Here is a 20,688-nt window from a genome sequence, read left to right as displayed (position 1 = left end):
TGGAGGGGGCGCGGCCGAGACGTGCAGGTGTCCCCAGGAAATGTGTACCTACAGAAACAGCAAGCTCCGCGTCCATAGCGACCGCTCCAGTAATGCCGTCTCGTCAACGTGGAAAAAAAATATTTTTTCCAGCGGATGTCTTAGTTACAACATGATTGAGCTAACTGGAGTAGTTTCATGTCGTATCCGGCAACGGGAGGCTTTTAACAGATGACGTCCTGATGTTAGCTTTGCTAACTGTCCCTGTCAGCTGCAGCCACTGCCGCTTTCTAGACATCGTGATTTCCCATAACTGAATAAATACCACACATAGCAACACAAAACTGCTTTGCTAGCTCAATCATGTTGTAACTAAGATATTCGCTGGAAAAAATATTTTATTCACGGACCGTTTATTGAGTTATTACCTTATTTTTATACAGTCTATGGTTATAGACAACGCTAACGGCTAACGTTAACAGCTAACGGTTAACCCAGCTATTCTACGATAACCATATTAATTACGTGCACACAGAAATAGTAACGTTTGTTCAGTCATTGTGTTTATAGACCTAACAAACATCAGATTAGTCTACACAGTGATATATAGCTAAACTCTGCTGGTTTTCTACCCGAAGTATTTGTAAACAACACGGCGATTCCCTGGGGGCACCACCGGAAGTGAAGGGCGTGAGGCCCCTTCACTTCCGGTTAGTCGAAAAACTCCGGGCTGTGCCTCCAGAGGTAAAGGAAGAAAAAAATTTTTTTTTTTTTTTTTTTTTTTACCGATGGATTTCCAGATTGGTTAATTGGTGCTGAGTAGGTAGTGCACAGTGGCTATCTAAAGATGTGCCCCTGTAATCTGATACTGTTAAGGTGCTTTTTGATTTTACATGTTTTTCTGTATTCACTGTGTTCCATCCCCCTTTTCTGTATTCTGGTATTGTAAGACAAGTATGGCTTCCATTTGTATGCCTCACAGTTTGCCATTCAGTACTTTAAAAAAAAAACAAAACAAAAAAAACTACACCTCCCAGGAGGTGGAGCCTCTACCACCGGGGTAGTGCACAGGTGTGTTGTGTACCACCAATGATTACACTGAGGTTAGTCGAGGGGAGCTGCAGATTCAGGTGATGATTCTTTGTAGGTTCATCACTGCAAGCACCCCCTTCCACTGTAATACTATTTTTACATTTCTCAGTGATACATCGTTAGTGTAACATGTCCTTTACATTTGCTTTAAGGAAGGTGGTGATGAGCAGGAGAAAGCAGCTCTAACCTGTTGTAAAGGAGGATGTCAGGGGTCCAGATCTGGTCTGAAGGGAATCGCAGGTTCTGGACACCAGGGTAATTTTCTGGATTCCAACTCAGGTAGATGTCCGTCCAGTACTGAGACACAGACAGAAAGAGACAGAGAGAGACATTTTCACAGAGGAACTTTCTTACATGTGATGTGATCTTACATCTTTTTTAAATGGGTGCAATAACGTCCATGCTCTGCCAAACTTGTAATGTCCGATGGCTTGTTGAACTAATCTAATTGAACTTTTACAAGAAAACATTTAATAGATAAAAGAAGGGCTGTGTCTTGCCAGGAAGGAAAATAAACTGGAGGGGTAAGATGATTTTTGCTGTTTTACCGTTTTCAAAATCAAACAGCAAGTCTGAAGTAATCAAGGAATGGAAAGAAAAGGTCATTCCTGTTTCTAACAGCCACACCTGATGGCTTAAAGAGCCAGTGTGTCGGATTTAGTGGCATCTAGCGGCGAGGTTACAAACTGTAACCAACTGAAACTTCTCTCCTATGCCAAGCATGTAACAAATGGCTCTATCCTGGTGTTTGGTTTGTCCATTCTGGGCTACAGTAAAACAACATGGCGAACTCCGGGGAGACGACTTCCTCCATATGTATATATGAACGGTAGAGCTGAACCCAAATCAGAATTCTGTCAGTTGAATCAGATTTGGCTGTTCAATACAAACACTAAACTACTCTTCTCTTTTTTTCCCCATATTGAGTTTGAGCAGAGTTCAGAGGGACATTCAGTGTGACAGTGACATTCAAATAATATAGTAATCAAGCCAACCATGCTTAAAATGGATCCGAAATGTGCAATGTACATTTGCTGACACTAGATATCAAACATAGGCCAAAGACTGTATTGTAATAGCTGTAAATTCACCACTTCTATGCAGAAGACAAAAGACAACATTATCTCAGAGCCTGGCGAGAGCAAAGCCTCTCCTCTTCTGGGCAGCTGCCTCTGTGTCTGCAGCTGCCTGTACCGAAGAGCAGCGTGAAATCAAGGAGCACTGACACTACAGCTAAATCTGGGGACTGAAACTTCCCAGAAGTACACTGCACACCGACTGACAAACACACAAAAACAAAACCGACTGCTCAACTGGAAGAATCTCACCAATATATCCCCCTAAATCCTACATGCTGGACCTTTAAAAATGAAGATGAACACTAATGGATAACGATCTAGAGATGGTTGTTCTCTCTGCGTCTTACCCGTCCTTCCAAAGCACCAAGATGAGAAATCTGCTGTACTTTAAAACAGTGAGCACCAATCACACTGTGTCCTACTTGAGACTAATTTGGCTCAAGGCTAAAAACTGTCTGTGGAGTTTTTTGCCTGTTGGCATTAAGTCCATTAACTATCAAGTTGACTGCCACTTAAATATGCTGCACTCTTTGTCCATCTTCCTCCTCCTAATGCTTTTCTCACTTTCGTCTTGACAATCTGCCTGAAGCGATGTTTTCTCGAGTATGCTGATGCCAGCATTGAACATGGACACACACAAAGTAGTCTCCTACCATCTCTCTCTCACACACACACACGGTCAGCAACAACTGGTGGCTGACTTCCAGTAATGAGGATAAGTGTTTTGTGAAACTGTGAGCTCTGAAAATAATTGCATATAGCTTAAAAATACTTGGATGGACGAGCTAACACTAAGACGAGATGATTATACAGTAAATATTAGATTCTAAATGTTTCTTTTAGACTGAGCAAGAACAAATAATTAATCCAGGAAATAAATTGTATCTCTGTACTTGCACACTTAAAATTCAATGTCATCAACAAGCACTTAATGTAGTAGCGCTATAGTCATTTGAGATGCACAGTCACAGCGTCTTTAAAAGATAATTGTGTAATAAAGTCAGAAATATAATTAAAGCACATTAAATTGATGGTCTTCTCAAACTTTGACTCACCAGCTGCAGCCAGGCGTTGGTCATCAGTACTTGGTTCTTCTCATCCTGAGGACACAGACAGAAAAAAGAAAAAGAGAGGAAGAGAGAGAATAACATTTTCTTTTGTTTAAGAGAAGACAAGCAGGCCAATCCATATTTAATATAGTGGAAAAGGGCTTTGTCATCAGTAAGTCAGTGCGGATGCTTTGCATATCCAAAGAAGAACAAACGAGGCTTTGTAAAACTGTGTAAAAGCTGCTTTTATGTAACCAAGTGTAGTTCTGTTGAATGGTTTCACAGTGGAGCCATCTTACAAATTACACAACCCTTTTAAAACAACTAAAATATGTTGGTCCTGGTGGATTCAAACAACGGCACTGGACTGTAAAATGTCAGGTAAAAAAACAAGGAGACAAATTCAATCATATCAACAGACAAAATAGCATCACATAATGAATGCTGAGTTTCTCTTCTTGACTCACTGATGCACAATGAGCAGATTTGTTGATTCATATGTATCTGTTGGTTTATTTAATTAATGTGCATACCAACACTTAAACATGCTCTATCAGTGTGGTGAATGCTATCTGGTTATGTAGCACGATTGTAATAACACAGATGATCACAAAGGTTGAGCTGAAAGAGACAGTTCAGGTTTTTTGAAGTGGGGTTGTATGAGGTACTGATACATTATACAGTACTTATACAGTATGAGGGGTGACTGAAAAGTTGTCCAGCCTAACCCAGAAAATGGGGAGCTAGGCAAGCCAAATAATATAGAATATACCACTTTTCCTTTTTTTCATTAACCATGTTCGTGTTTTGAACTCTTTTAGTTTTATTTTTGCAGATTCTTGAATAGTGGTCAGTGATTGTGTCACCATCTGAAATCCACCCACATATGCTCAGTACTTAACATGACAATGCCACAGTCAAACGGTAGGTACAAGAATTCAAGCATGGCAGGGAGAGTGATGAATATGAGCTCAGGGAGACATTTTGCCAACGACAATGACGTCATGGACGTCGTAGAGAAGTTGAAGTGAGTGTGTTGCTCTTGAGGGGGATTATGTTGAAATATAAAAGCACTGGAAAATCAGTATCTTATCTTGTTTTCTTGGGGCTCAAAACTTTTTAGTCACCCCTCGTATATATTACATAGAGTAAATGATAGTCAGGACACCCCCAGTTTGGAGAAGCAGGCTGAAGTCCGACATGGAAGCTAAGCAGTGTACTGCTGCAGAGGAGTCAGCAACAAAACATACTTTAGCCACCAAAAAAAAGTCCCACCTAAAAAGAAAAATCAATATCCATTTAAAAGTACACAATATTTAGAGTATTGTCACTGCTCCACCTTTCTGTCATACAGTGATTTCTGACTGGAAAAAGAAGCCATTACATCGCTTTCTTGTAAGCCAGGCTCCGTTGAGAAAAACAGTGATTTAACATTACTCAACACAGGAGCTACTGGTCTACCGTTGCCTCAGTCAGTTAGTTTGTTTGTATGTGTGACTTTGGCCTTTAAAAGAGTTCATCCGGATTCACCAAAGTCACAAAATAACACAAACTAACTACCTGATCGAAGCAGCTATCGAGCAGCGGATCCTGTGTTCAGCGAGCTAAAATTACAGGATCTGTCAGTGGAGTCTGGTGGCTTTGATGAAAGCATAGATGGGGAACAGAAGCCGTTAACAGCGTCCCAGTTAAAGTGATGAAAATACTCTCAATATAGTGTACACTTAAACTGATTTTTTTAGGAGGCTAAAATATGTTATGTTGCTGACCCCTCCACAGCAGTACATTTCTTAGCTTCTGTATCGGATTCCAGTCTGCTTCTTCAAACTGGTAGGTGCTGACTGACATCTACTGTAGGTAATACACTGTCAATGGATAAGTAGCCCATACAACCCAACTTCAACAATCCAAACTATCCTTTAAAGCCGCGGTAGGCAGTGTAATTTTGGCACCTTTGGGCAGAAATCCCGCAATAAACTTTTAGCATGTTGTAATTCAAGAGGTCTGAAAGAACACTAGACTTCTGCACCACAGCTTTCAGAGAGAGTAGCTGTCAATCATGCCATTGATCGCTGAACTGTGGTCAAACTCTCAAACAAGGCAGCGCTGATCAAAACTGAATGAATCAAGATCCTGGTGAACATTGCTTATTTCTCACCTCAAATGTTTTCAGAAACATATTTTAGTGTACTGTTGTAACTGTAAAATGAGATAGTGTGTGACCTGGTTGCCATGTTGGAAACAGTCAAGCTGAAACAGAGCATCGCCCGCCGGCCAGAGCAAACTTTGCCTCTGAAAACTTCTGATGTGAGACACAGGGGATGCAGTAACAGAATCATGATTCATATTTGATCAGCGCTGCCTAGTTTGACAGTTTGACCACAGTCCACAAAGACTGACATGATTGACAGGTGCAGTCAGCTTTCACGACTCCTGCAAATGCCATTGGGAGCACTTTTTTGACAGATTATCTGCCTCGTGTACTTCTGTCAGGACATACTACAGAATGTAAAAGCAACTATTTTTTATTTAAATTCAGTTTTATTTATGGGATTTTATGTGTGTTATGTGTTTTATGTTCTAAATGCTGCTGATTGGTTTGTCCAGGGCATTCCTGTAAAACTGTTCAGAAACCATGCAGACTGAAACCTATGACTTCACCAAATAATGAACTTCAGAGAGGTTTTCAAAGTGAAAATATAGCATTTGCGAAATTATTCTAGCTGCGAGGTGAAATTAGCATTTCTGCAAGCGTCAGAATTTCTGCTCCGAGTGCAGAGTGGAAAAGTCAGGACAGAAGTGCCTGCGCTGATTCTTTGGTAGAGCGGAGAGGAAGGCTGAAAGGGATCTGAGATCTTTCCCTCTTTCAGCACGCTGCATCTGTTTACCCATTTATCTGTATATCTGTTTTCTGTGCTTTTCCTGAGCTCGCAGTTGAAAATGCGGGAACATATGGCAAACGCTTCTATAATGTCTTTTCTGAAAGCAGATGACCCAGATGATCGAGCAAGAGTCACAGCTGAAAGTAATAATCGGAAATGTGTCTCTTCAGAGATTTGAATCCCCCAGCTGTGTGTGCATGTGTGTGTGTGTGTGTGCATGTGTGTATGTGTGTGTGTTTGAATGTGTGTATGTGTGTGTGTGTGTGTGTGTGTGTGTGTGTGTGTTGATATGATGAAAATAGAATTGTGGGTCGTATAAAATTTATAACCTAAAAATATTAACTTCTCTCTTCTATTCAAGGTCAGAGCAGCAGGATGCCTGGAGCATTATGTGGATATTGAGCGTACAATATACAACATATATTACAGAAAATACATATCAATAAAAACTCTGACACAGATTTCACTTTTCTTAATCTACCTGTATAAAAATAATTGTCAGTTTGTCTTCCCCTTTTCTCTTTTTTAAGTGTTCAACTTTGTTAAATCCATCCTTGTGGTTCATGCTTTTCTTGTCTATTGATGTTTTTCACTCCTATAAACACTCACACTCAGCACATCTTACCTACAAATAACTGATACTAACTACTACCTAGTTACTATCAGTTCAGCGCACCTGCAGAACAGCCGCCTCAGCCTACATTAGTCTAATGTTTCACCTTTGAAACTCACGCTTTAATGCTTTTGTTCAGCACTCTCACAATGTGAGAACATCAGATTTCAACACAGTCAGGGAAAGTAATATGTGCATCCTGGTCATAGTTTAGATATAAAGTCCTAGCACATACAGCAAACCATGCTTTGCTCCTGTGTGTGATTAGGCTGACAAAATGACAATCCATTTGTGTCTCCTCCTAGTAATATGCAGACTAACTTTCTTATGGCTGACCTCCACAAAGAGATTTTTCAGATGAAATGTGTGAGACTCCACACATAATGACATGCAATGATAGGTTTAACAGTTTTCTTCCTGTAGTGTGTGGAGAGCAAGAATTTTGGCCCAAACCAGTAACAGATTCCACTGACGCACAACCTGCATTCTGACTCTCAAAACTGGAAATCTAACAAATATCTTGCAGTCAAACTGGACTTCAGAGCAGTGGTTCCCAACTGGTGGGTCGCAGTCCAAAAGTGGGTTGCTGGTCCATTCTGAATGGACCGCAAGTCACTCGTGAACGTGTCAAGTTTGTATAAAAATACACACTTTATTTTGAAGTACAGTGAATTTTTGGCACGTTTGAAGTGCAGTTTCCTGCTGTAGAGCAAGTGACTAACGGACAGCTACTTGACAGAGACAACAAACTTGCTCGATGACATGGCCAAACGCAAGTCAGACACTGAGTATATTACACTCTGTGGACCTTGACCCAATGACTAAGGAGAATTCTGGACCCCGTGGCTGAACCTGTTGGGAACCAGAGCTTTAGAGTAGGCAAACATGGCTGTGATGAGCAGGAGGATCTAGCCGTTAGTTTTTGTTCAACTTTTTACAGAAAAAAATTAAAATATTGGTAAAGTCATGGAGACGGCATGAACATGGACTACACAGTTACAATGTCAGCTGTAGGTGAGTAAATTCTGACCTCTGAGACCACCAGCGATCCTCAGTTGATCTCAGGGTTCCCCCCTCACAACAGGATATCAGATTGTATACATTGCACAAAAAAACACTAACATATATAATACAGGCTAGCTCACGTCACAGGCAAATCTCACAAGACGGGACGGAGGAACCAGGCCCAAAAGCTTGATTCTCTGTAAGTATACTGCATGCCCAGCATTAGCTGCTCTGTATCGTCTGCTCATTCTAATCAATGACCTGCAAACACCTCTTTCTTGACTTTCATCTTTTGTTTCAACATGAATCTGTTTCTCTGCGTGTTTCTTTTATCCTGAGTTTGTGTTTCTGTGAGTCCCTGTGTGGACAAGCGACCTAGAAACACCTAGAAGCTGACCTAGAATTATATGAGCACTGGTCAGTCAACACTGTTTACTCTAAAGCTGATGAATAAATGAGTTGAATGAACATTGGTGTTTCCATGACAACTGAATCGTAAAGTTATAGCACACCAGCACACCTCTGGGTCACAGCACATACATTAATGATACATATTAAATCAATCCCACATACTGACACAAGGCAGTGTTTGAATAAAAAAAATACAGTTTTGATTTCTAATTTTGATGTTTCAAAAAATCATCACATCTTAATTATGAGCAGCAAGTTAGCAGCTTGTCTGCAGGCTAAAGGGAAAACACAAGCTATTCACTCAGAGAAGACACAAAGATGTTAAATGGATTCAAAAGGGACTTTTTTTTAACCCTTTGAAATCTGGGCAAATTGGCTTAGTTTCTTTCAAAAACATGGGAAAAAGGCAATGAGCGTCGAAAGGGGAAATGACCCAAAAAATTAGCAAGAAATTAGTAAGAAAAGAGAAAATCAAAAACAAGATAATTAGTAAAAAAAAAAAGGAAAAAAAGGAAAAGAAAGTTAAGAATAAACAAACAAAATGACCTGGAAAAGGATCCTAAAATCATCATTGTGTAAAAATCATTTTAAACATATAATAATGATAATTCTAAATATAGTTTTCTCTAGCTTTTTTCTTTGTGGAACGTTTCTTTCCAAGTTGCCCATCACTTTTTTCCCCATGTTTTTGAAAGAAATTGCACCAATTAGCTTGGGGTTCAAAGGTTTAAATACTTGCGAAAGGCGTTTGAAACCAGCACAAGAAAAGTGATGTCCCTCCTGGTTTCAAAGGGTTAACTGAAAATTAGTCCCTTCAGCAACACTGAATGAGCATCAAGCTCCTGGCTGGTCTGAATCCCACCTAATGTTTAGAGCAGAGACACTCCACTTGCACTGCGCAGGGGCCACCTTTGTAAAATGACAGGTAGTCAGGGGCCAGTTAAAAAACACTGATAATATTTACCATTATATGTAACAAATTTATTGCCTGTCAACATTTGGTGTTGTCTCATCTTTGCCTAGAGGCAAATCCAGTGGCAGCAGCCCCACACAGGTCAGGTGCACAGGGGCATGTGTAGAATTTGCCCGGACCTCTGTTGGGGGGTCCAGGGGATACTCCCCTGCCACTTTTTTTCCATAACCAAGCTCTATTTTCATGTTTTTTTGTGCACTCTGGCACTTTATTTACATTTAAAGTACATAAAAAGTTCCCAGGGTGAATTACTTTACTATCATTGTGAATCAGAAAATGATCAGCGGGCCACCCTGCACCCTATAACAGGACAGATCTGGCCCATGGGCTGTAAGTTGAGCATCACTGGTTTAGTGTCTTGCTCAAAACGTTAATGACAACATTAAAATTCTGTTATTGTACTCCCCACCACATCCTCTCAACCACTCAGGAAATATGCAGATGGCTCCCACCCAATCCTCTTCTTTCAGTATAATGGCCGCACAAGCACAGTCTTTAAATTAGGTTACTTGTCCACTTGACTTGTCTCAGTTAGACGCTCAAGAGAATGTGATTAAAACATACATCATTCTTCCATTCTCCTCCTCTGAAGCAGACGAGACAACAACAACTACCAGAACAAGGACAAACAACCCTAAAATTGCCCCTCTGTGAAAAGTACAAGGCCCTGTGGGATGAGAACGCTCACAAAGTACTGCGTATCAGTCTCTTCTGACAAATCAGAGCAGACATCTGGCTGCATGAAACACAGAAAATTTAACATGCTAACACTTCCCTAAAGTGTCTTCACTTCTCTGTGGACGGGCTGACTGACAAATGTGCAGCCTGCAAAGTGTCTCACAGGTTTTTGGTCCTTCCTGGTGGTTAATGAGTCGGAGAGTCATTTGAGGCCTCCTGCTACTCTGCGCAGAATTTTAACAATTTGAAAAGTCATTAAAGATAGTAGACCTGGATTGATTTCTGGGTCACGGGCTGGAGGGAGGAAGGAATGGTAATCTTCATAAATTGGGAATGTGTCAGGCGTGTCAAACTCCGGTAGACACAAAACACTGTCAGGACGGTGGCCTTTGGGGAGGGCTTGACACCTCTTATCTGCAGTCTAGACAACATGAGCAAGTGTGTGTGTGTGTGTGTGTGTGTGTGTGTATGGGGGGGGGGGGGGGGGGGGGGGGATAAATAAGCAACTAATCTTAGGGAGCAAAACACTTTAGACAGAAAAAGGCACTGAATTAAAACAAGGCAAGGAGCTGCGTTAGTCGGGGAGTGTTGCTGAGGGTACTAGCGAGACATCCAGGGAGTCCTGTTTGTGTAACATATCAACCACTTCTAGCCCCATGTGTTGGCACTCCCATCACATCCATGGGTGCTAACGTTAGCCATGTATTATTTCAGGCAGGTCTACTGCAGGTCTGAGCGCAGCCCTAACCCGACTCAGTGGAGCAGCAAAAGAACAACTATGCTCAGCCAGCTTTCCCTGAGGAGTAAAGATTAAAAACTTTAGTGCAACTTTAGTGTTATTGTAACGAAATTAAGACATACTACATGTCAGTTAGGGTAAAGTTGCAGCCAGTAGACTTTCAGGTAGAAAGTCAAACACTAAAGAACAATGTATGAAAGTGTTCAGTGTGTGTGTGTGACCCAAATTCTTATTATCCCAGTCCAGAGGGTCTTTATGTAACAGAAGTCAAACAGCAGAAGTGCATTACTTCCGCCAACATTTAACACTGTTCCATAAGCACAACCCTGCAGCTGGCTGTGTCACCTCTTCCACAGATGCCCACAGCTTCAAACATACACACACCAGACCAAACACACGCACAGAAAACACACTGTTATATTTCTCTTTGCACATATTACTTCTCTGTTTGCAGTGTTGTTTTTCCTTTTCACACATTTTCTCTCACTTTTCCTCAGAGCCTTCACTCTGTATTTCTCCATCATAGCTCATCATTCGGATATTTTTTTTTGCATCCAGCCAGTGAACCACTGTGGTTCTGATCCTGACACTGCAAGGACTGTGCTGTGGGACTTTAAGCTACCATCATGGAAAGTCCCCCTACATGTAATACTTAGCTAAATAGCTGACATGTAAAGGATGCAAGTCATCAGCAAAGTGATACAATTCACTTCAGCTTTTCTCACTCAATACGTTCACATGCAGCTTGAGAAAAATCGAGTTATTGGCTTAGCCTGACTGAAACCGGACTTTTAAATGCATGTTAACAGCTTAGTCCGACTGAAATTGGACTATCAGTAGCTCGACTAACACAACTAGATAATTCAATTTAGAATTGAACTGTTGCTGCATGTATCCACTTAGTCTGACTGGAGTTGGACTGTGTTCTGCGCATCCACCACTTTTTCTTTTGCGGGGAAGAAGGAGATGACGTGGCAGCAGCACTTCTGGACGGAGGAGGAAACTACATTTATCTCCGCCATCTTCATTCGTCGTTAGCTTCCTCTTCGGGTCAACCGGAACTAGTTCAATACACACTTTGTTAAAAGGTTGGTCAGAAATTTGATTTTCTCTTCTGCATGTATACTCAGACAAGACAAGAAGTCTGATTTGACTGATTAGCAGAGCTATGAGCTTAGCTCGACTACTGCGTGCATGTAAACGTACTGACTGTATGCACAATAAAGCTGTATATCGGCAAGATATGATACGTATCACAATACAGGTGTTACGATTAAATATAATGCAAAAATGGTCAATGCTAGTAGTGCCTGTGTTCGCTGTTTTCACACTAGTGATACGTTGTTATGTTGCAGTGGAAAAGTCAAATGGCTTCAGAAAGATTGCAACACTGAAGGATCTAGTGGTCAACACAAAATTGAACCACTGTTACAAATCTTTGCATGTGAACAATTAATTAACTCAATAGTGTTTTTGAGAATCGATACAGTATCACAAAACATAATATCACGATTCTCAAGTGTATCGAATTATTTTTTATGCCTCTAATGCCCAATAAAACACAAACTTTAAATCTTGTCACACTTCCTACTCAAGATGCACAATAATCGGGCTGAAAAATGATCGGCCAATAATGGGACATTTTCATAATTGTGCAATATTCCGATAATTAAAATTATAGTCGATAACTAGTGCTGATAATACAAAGCCAGACTGTTTTCATCATTCTCGGAACCCATCGGCTGTATTCGGCGTCTGACTTCCGGCAGACGGTGATACAGCCTCTGGAGGCAGACCCCCGATTTTTTGGCATTCCGGTTTGATTTGGGCGGAGGAGGTGAATTTGCGTTTCCAACTTCCGTTTATACATAAGTAAATATGCTGAACCATTGCAATGGATTCAGAGTTTGCAGTGACGCCAATTATGTTCCGCCTTGTTAGTTCACCGCACGGACCGCTTAACCTGGCAACAACTGCAGCCGGCTCAAACGTGATTGGTCAATATCACACAGACTACAAACAGTTTACAACCGGAAACCAGGGCTCTTCCGCTTTTCTTCCGGAGGCAAGGTCTCCGGGGTTTGCCTACAGACTCTACATTCACTGAATGTAGAGTCTGTATATAGAGACTAGTTTTCATTGACTTAACAAGGGCAGCATCTACACACCGACACAGTGAATGGTGGTACATGTACCTTTAAACTTAGTTTGTGAGCCGCCAATAAACACAGAGAAGAAGAACAACAACAACTGCAGCTGTCAGGAAGGCAAAACATGTCACGGTGTGAACGTCTTTTACAGTTCCAGAGGAAGACAACAGGATTGCGCTAAGGGTCTGATTTCCAACCGGCCGACACAGGTTAGACACAGCGCTGAAGAACCATCTCCAGAGTGTTAACATGAGCTACTTAGCAGCAGCGGCTAACATCCAACACCGAGCTTTTAATAGGCTCGACTCTGTTGTTAAACGTATTAATAACCATATTTTCACTACATGTTTGCCTTTCTTACCCTCGGGTGTACATAAACTGCGGGTTATATACTTATCAGTTATTGCATCAGTTATCAGCCATGAGAAGCAGGTAAATATCAGTTAACAGTATCGGTTGAAAATATCCATATCTATGCATCCCTCCTTCCTACATTCAACACTGCCCACACTAAACACCATGCAACAAACATAAATAACAATAAGCTAATGCTGCCTTCCTCACCACGTCTATGATCTGCAGCAGTGTGAGGCCAAGCTCCACCAAGATGGCTGCTGAGTCATTGACCACAGGTCTCTCCAGCCGGTTGTAGTTAGCGAGCAGCTCCTTGTACAGCCTCCTCTGGTGTTCTCCCTGCAGGGATCCTGGAAGAGATGATTTGGTGGATGATTATTTTGGATACAAATCTTCATGTGTGCTGAATGTTCAAAACTAAACACCAATATCTGAGCAGGGAAGTTGATTCTTGACCTGGGTGATTTGTGTGCAAAATAATCTCAACTCAAAGGTCGTTACTCTAATAAAGCATAAGTGGATCTTTGACATTATCCTGTCACACGTAACCGCCAGCAGAGCAGTTACTTCATATTTCAGAGTTGAAGGTAAACCCCTCCAGTCACGACAGTTCCTGTAGGTCACTCCTTGATTTACAGGCGCAGTGCGTGATGTCATTTGCTTTGCATTTTAAAACGTAAATCTTGTGTTGGATTAATGATAGTCCAGGACAGGGTTTTTAAAAAATGCATCCAGTGTTTTGGCTTGGGTCGTCTCTTTACTGCAAATTGTACTTTGGAACATTTCCTTGGGTACAGAGGCTGATCTCTAATCCAGAAAGTAGCTTTAATGGCCTTCCTAACCTTTTACCCTTCCTTTGCTGGCACCAGCCTGCAGCCAGATTATAATTTACCTGATGGAGTTTCAAACACGATGCCATATACTGTGCCTATTCAGATTGCGCCAAGATGTCCCCGATTCCTACAGTGCTTCCTGTAAACTTGCCTTTGGTATGAACAATGTATAAAATGAAGGTCTGTTGTTGAACTGAAAGTGTTGATGAATAATGAATACTGTATATATACATGTGCTGACATCGGCATACACATCGGCAGACTGTAACACACACACACACACAGAGTGGCAGGACTGTGTGTTGGTGTAGTCTAAAGGTTCAGGGTGATTAAAATGATGCGTTTGTTGGCCCGACTCTCATCACCATTATTGATCCTCTCTACCTCACCGTCCACACATACTTCACACTGACCATTTGTCCCAAAATAAAGGCAGACAGGGACGCACAAACGTGCACATGCAAACAAGCTCAGACCACACTGTTAATGACCTTGGAGTCAGTGATCTCACTTTAATGCATTTTCCAAACAAAAGACAGCTGTGTAGTAGGGCTGAAACTTATGCAAAAATCATTCCTGTTAACAGGTCATTTGCAGTAGTCTCATATTCAGCCCTCTCATGATCATTAGTTGAGTGGTTTGTGCTCCTGGTAATGTTTTCACACGGCAGTTAAAATCTGTTTTCTGTCCTTCGTATGCGACACAGATCTCGTTTTATTGACTGGGGGCTTCAATGTCAAAGCAAAGAGCATTAAAAATGTCCAACCATTAGTGAGTGGATCTGTAAAATGACACCATAGACCACAGACATCTCTCTGTGAAGAGGTGTCCTATCCATAGATTCTCTGATAGAAGTGGACGTTGCCTCCAAGTATGTAAAGTGAAGCCAATGAGGAGGTGCCTGCATTCTTTCTAATGGCCAGCAGTGGGTTTCTCCACTCGTTGCAAAAAGAAGTCTGATTATACAGAAGTCTGCTTCTCACTGAACATTTCCCTAATGAGCTCAATGTCTCAATCACTAGTTTAAGGGCTCTCCACAACTAAGAATTTTCCTAGTCGATCAATAGTCATCATTTAGGGCCATTCATCAACTTGTCGTCCCTATGTTTACCATATTAATTCAATAATCAAATGATATATTTTGCGCGGGGCAACACAATGGTTTGAGTTGAAGGTGTGAGAAAGAATAGTATCAGTAACATTGTTAACACTGTGCTACATTACAGAGAAATACAAAACCGCACTAATGAACCTTCATTAATATAGGCCTATATTTTATCTACAAGTGCACGTCACACACTGAGCGAGCCGCCTGTTAATGAAGCTGTCGGCAAAGCAGTAATGATTGTGCTAACTGGCTAATGGGCATGTAGCTACTTCCATGTTTCAGATGATACGTTGTGTTTGTAGTCGACCAATGAAGATGAGTTTACATATCACCTTGGGTTCGTCCCTCACCTTCTCAAAATGATCCCACACTTTGGATTTCCTGCCCGACATGTTATTAACTAGCCTGTGGAATAACTGCAGGTACCAGCCCTGGAAATCAGGGTTCGGAAAACACGAGGTTGGACACTGGGCGCTACTCTTGTGCCTTTTTTGTCCCAGCTTTCAAGAGTGCGGCGGCAGGTTGTGTCTGAGGTTGCTAAGCAAACTTAACAAGTATTGTATAGCCTGAGTGCAGAGCTGATCTTCCAGACACTGTTCATAAGTGTGTAGGCCTATCGTCTGTGGGACAGATGTAAAGCTCTGGGTAGCCCTGCACTAACATGATCTTTTCCATATTTATCAGACTGAATATTTACAGAAGAAGGGAAAGATATCTGTCGGCTGTGATTGGTTTGTAACGTGACTCCTGTCTGACTGCTGAGTGTGGCCACTTCCTGTGTCTGTCCTTTCAAATGAATTTCCCAGCGCAGCTCCTAACAGAGTTTCACGTTTTGTTTTGTTTTGTTTTTTTTTTAATTTTCTGCGACTAAGCAACCAATGAAATCTTGCCTTTCTGGTTGACAAATGTTTGGTTGACTATTAGGGGGCAATCCTCGACCTTCAATACAAAATTATGTTTGTTTTGTGAATTCTGGTCCAATTTAGAGTAAAACAGATGATAAAGCAGGATGTGCTTTGGGGCGTGGCTACTTTGTGATTGATGGGACGCTACCATGGCGGTGTACTCGGGTTCTCAGTAAGATCCACCCCTTGCTCCTCCACAGCTCCATCCTTTCATCTACATATGGTCACTTTTAGCTAAAAAAAAACAAACAAGATGGCTACAGCCAAAATACCAAACTCAAGCCTTCAAAACTGTAGTCCATAAACAAATAGGTGGTGTCACGGTGGCTGCGTCCACTTCTTTTATACAGTCTATGGTTATATCTCAAGAATTGCACGTGTAATCAATCCAGAAACAATATTTTTCAGACTGGTATTGGATATTGGTCGACACGTCAAACATCAAAATAAATAGCTCACAAACTGCAGGGCTCCAATGACCACTTATTTATTACACCAAGGTGGGCGACGTTTGAGCGCAACCACTCTTCATCAGACTAAAGTAGTCGGGACCATAGTCTAAAGTAGTCTACATTTTAGTCTGATTAAGGGCAGCTGTGTTTGAAACGTCACCACCTTGGTGTGATAAATAAGCGAACAATGGAGCCCTGCAGTGTGTGAGCTATTTATTCATTTTAATATCTGCACACTTTTGGCTCAGCACCTGCCCTCGGTTTGGTTTGATGTGTCTGCATACTCCCATTTATTCAAGAATATAACTGATCATTAAGGCCTGCAGTAAAAATATAGTCTGTTTTATGGTATAGATATGCACTAGCTCCCTTCATCAATTGAGATTAACATCCATCTTTTGAGCTTAATGACCATGCATTTTGCTACACCATCCAAGGTTTGAAAGGGCTTTGTAGTGCCAACAAGATGGATTATTTTCTTAAATGACAGAACTGAAATTTGAAAAGAAGCACGTACATGTGTCAGAGGCATGGGAGTAGAGACACATAAGCAAGCAAACACACTCACGCAGTACATGCACAACCTGTCATTGATACAAAATATGCTCAAGAGGTCACCCCTGTGCACTGTCAGTATAATGACTCCTGCATATACAGATACACTGGGAAAAGGTGGAAGGAAGTGAAACAGAAAAAGAGAGAAAAAGGAATATCAGAGACAGACATGTAGAGTGGATGAGAAATAAGGAGAGAGGATTAGAGAGGAGGAGGAAAGAGAGCTCTGCAGCCCTGTAAAGCCGTGAAGAGGAGAGGAGTGTGCCTTTGGCCTGGCACGCTGTTGATTGGCCCATTAAGGCTGTAATGAGGAGAGTTATGGCAGGACTGAGCCTGAGGTCAGAGACAGAGGAGCTACGAGAAGCTGCTCTGCACAGCAGAATCCCTTCCGCTGCTCCTGTGGAGCCACACAGACGGATTAATACATCAGACCGTATCCTCTCTTTTCATGCATCCGTCTAGTCATCGTCCAGTGCCTTATGTGGCAGCTGGATTGACAGATACATGGCGTTCCTGCACACATTCACACCATATTGTTTTTCTGTCTGTGAACATGTTTGTTTGGACACCCAGGCAAGTGCTCTAATGGCTGATGGCTTCTGCAAAGACAAAAACGCAATCTCAGTAAATCAATACGCGTCACCACAAAGTCATAAATCTGTCCATCTATGCACAATGTAATCTCCATACACACGTGCACTCAAATTTAACTACAGCCTCATCTACAGCTGCTATCCTGCCAGCCTCCCCCCTGTGCGCCTCCTGTGCTTTATTACTGTGGTATGGTGTACTGAGGTCCAAACAAACGTAACAAAACTAATAAAGTCAGTGAAGAAGAATTGAAAGCTCAGTCTCTGCTGCTGCTTGTCTCATAAAACCATGTTTGGAAGGAATTAAATAATCAATACAATAAAACCCTGCCAACTTTAATTCACAAACAAACGTGTGCGGCATACACCGGGGATGAAGGGATACATCCATTAGTTTGTTGGGTTTTCTTTTTTTACATCATCTCACTAATGAAGCTGATATGAGAAGCTGGCAAGAAGATATAATTTCCCAAACCCAGCGAGAGGCTTCATCAAACAAACTCCAGCAGAGGGAGGGAATGAGAGTGGGGGGTAGAGGGAGCAGGGGGAGCTGGAAGATTTGTCGTTTGTTCAGCATCCTTTATCTTCCTGCTCACCAGCCTTGACCTGTTATTTTAAGAGCATGGTGGAGAGGTGAACTGTCAAGAGGACTTTATTTTTAAACAAATATAACCTTTGTTTCAAATATATCTAAGCCAATAACTAGTTTGCAATTACTTGACTATTATGACGTGCAAGATTGAGGTGGAGGGCAGGAAATTATAAATGAATATACTGTGTCAATTGGAAATAGAGGAAAGTGCAAAACCAAGTAAAGCAATTTTTCCTAACTTGACTGCTTTGTCTGGTGTGGACCCATTCATCATTACAAATGACCTCATCCTTCAGACCTCCAACTACACCATGAGCCACATGAGAGCATACAAGAGCATAAAGGACTACAACTGTTTTATGTGTGGTCGGGTCCAAGACTTGGTATCAAAGCAGTGTTAAGCTCAGTTCAGACCAATGATTTGTGACGAGAAGAGTTGCAGCAGTGTGAGCTGGTAGGTCTGACCTCGACTCAAGCTGGCTGATGGTGTCACCTGCAACTCAGTTAGTCAAATCGCCGGCGGCTGGTTTTAGACCGTAAATCACTTCACCTGTTTCTACAGCCAATCAGCTTGTAGTGAAGTCCGCTGGTCAAGTCAAAATGACAGCAGATGGTGTGTTTGCTTGCTGCGGCAGTCTTTCCGTCCTCACGGTGTGCCGGTGTTGGACGGTAGGTCGCTGCTGCTGCTCGCTGTATGTGCTTATGCCCCCTCACACACACACACACACACACACACACCCATTCTCATTAACTGATTAATTGGCACTGGTTACTTATATTATAGTGGCATATTTATTATGAGTACAGCCCATCTGATGCTTATGTTTTTTGCCATTTCATCACCACTACAAACACAACTGTAGCCAGTATCTCACTATCACTGTCCTACTTCATATTTTAAGAAGCTACAAATTATATTCAGCCACAAAATAAGCCTAAAAGGTTGGAAATCAGAACAGGAGGTACAGAGAGTTGTTGCATAGAGATGACACACTGTCTCATCTAGTTGCATTGGTGTGAACCGGCAGGTTGCAGAACGGAGCGTTGCAGGTATTTGCTTGTTTCAATTCGTCTCGTCGTGAATCTTTGGTCTGAACTGGGCTTTAAAGGATTAGCCTCTTGTTTTCTGCTGGGTGAGAAAGTGTACCTGAGGATTACTGGGTTTTTTTATATTTCGTCGAGACTGTTGTTTATATTTCAACATGTACATGGATGCACCACTGGCGTCAAACTCCTAGCTAGCTAATATTAGCTACCATTTTGTATTTTTAATTATTTTTTTTAAATTTTATATACTTTATTAATCCCCGAGGGGAAATTCAATTTTTCACTCTGTTGTCAATTACACACAGGTCCGAACACACACATGCACAAACTGGACCTATAAATGCACAAAGTGGAGAGATATCAGAGTGGGCTGCCCGTGACAGTCGCTCCGAGCGGTTGGGGGGTTCGGTGCCTTGCTTAGGGGCACCTCGGCAGTGCCCAGGAGGTGAACTGGGACCTCTCCAGCTACCAGTCCACGCTCCATATTTTGGTCCGGACGGGGACTTGAGCAGGCGACCCTCTGGTTCCCAACCCAAGTCCCTATGGACTGAGCTACTTTGTCACTGTTCCCAAACGTCTGGTGAAATGCCAGATTAAAGACCTTGTGGCTAAAAAACACAAAGCTGCATGACATTACCAACTCAAGACATGTTTGACACAATTCCCTAATGTTAACGTTTGTTTTTGACTCCAGAGAGTACTAGAATATTGTACTCAAGTAAAAGTAGCTACTGTACATGCAACTGATTATCAATCAGTACAGCCTCACTAGAATTAACCAGAAAAGAGACAAAACTCAGACAACGAGCGACAATAAATAACTAGAATTGTATGCCTCTGCAAACCAGTCAAGTTAACAATGCTTTAAGGACGGCTGCTGCTGCAAAGAATCTATGAATTCTAAAACATGGATGCTTCACACACATCTTCAACCTGGCAGCAGAGAAGATCTAAACAATCAGTTTCAGTGTGGGCACCCAAGATCAGTGTCACCAACTCCGCATCCAACCAAATGTCTCACTTCTGTTCCTGAGTCATGACATGAAATATGGTCATAAAAGTGTTTTTGCTGAATATCATGATGTCACAGTGAAGTTGACCTTTGGGATATAAAATGTCATCATTTTATTCTTTTAAACATTTGTGTGAAGTTTTGTCATATTTAAAGGGAAATTTCGGTTTATTTCAACCTGTCTCCTATCGTCCTAAATTTGTTTCAAGTGACTAGTGACATAAAAATAATAGTTAGCATGTTAGCCGTTAGCCTAGATACAGCCGGGGCACATTGTCGCGTCAGACCTGTTAAAACATAAGTGAACGGGCATACTTCAAGTGCAAAGTTAGTCCACTAAACAAGCTTTTTTTCCACAAAGACCGCCTCATGTCGTTAGGATAAATGTCAGAGAACATATAGGAAACGACATGTAAACATGTTGTCTTACCTTACCGGTGTGCTGCCATGTTTGTTTACCATTTAGCTCTGCTTTCCAAAGCGCGGCCGAAATATATCTCACCAGCTCTAGATAAAGCCCAGCTGGATACTAACGTTACTCCAGGTGGAGGTGTCTCATCCTCGGTCACATCCAGACCTTGAAAATAAGG

General features: G+C 41.7%; 1 protein-coding gene across 2 annotated transcripts in view; it reads right to left on the bottom strand.

The window, feature by feature from the left end:
• The window catches only part of LOC126389467 (neuronal acetylcholine receptor subunit alpha-7-like), a 65,243-nt gene that overhangs the window by 28,291 nt on the left and 16,264 nt on the right, over window positions 1–20,688 (bottom strand). For both annotated transcript variants that reach the window (XM_050043184.1, XM_050043183.1), the window contains exons 3-5: window positions 13,215–13,354; window positions 3,206–3,250; window positions 1,259–1,368 (exon numbers count right to left, since the gene is read on the bottom strand). In XM_050043184.1, the coding sequence (XP_049899141.1) occupies window positions 1,259–1,368; window positions 3,206–3,250; window positions 13,215–13,354 (295 nt within the window). The remainder of the gene's footprint in view (window positions 1–1,258; window positions 1,369–3,205; window positions 3,251–13,214; window positions 13,355–20,688) is intronic.

Source organism: Epinephelus moara, chromosome 4 (genome assembly GCF_006386435.1).
Source record: "Epinephelus moara isolate mb chromosome 4, YSFRI_EMoa_1.0, whole genome shotgun sequence".
NCBI classification, from domain to species: domain Eukaryota; kingdom Metazoa; phylum Chordata; class Actinopteri; order Perciformes; family Serranidae; genus Epinephelus; species Epinephelus moara.
This window is presented reverse-complemented; position numbering and strand designations above follow the sequence as displayed.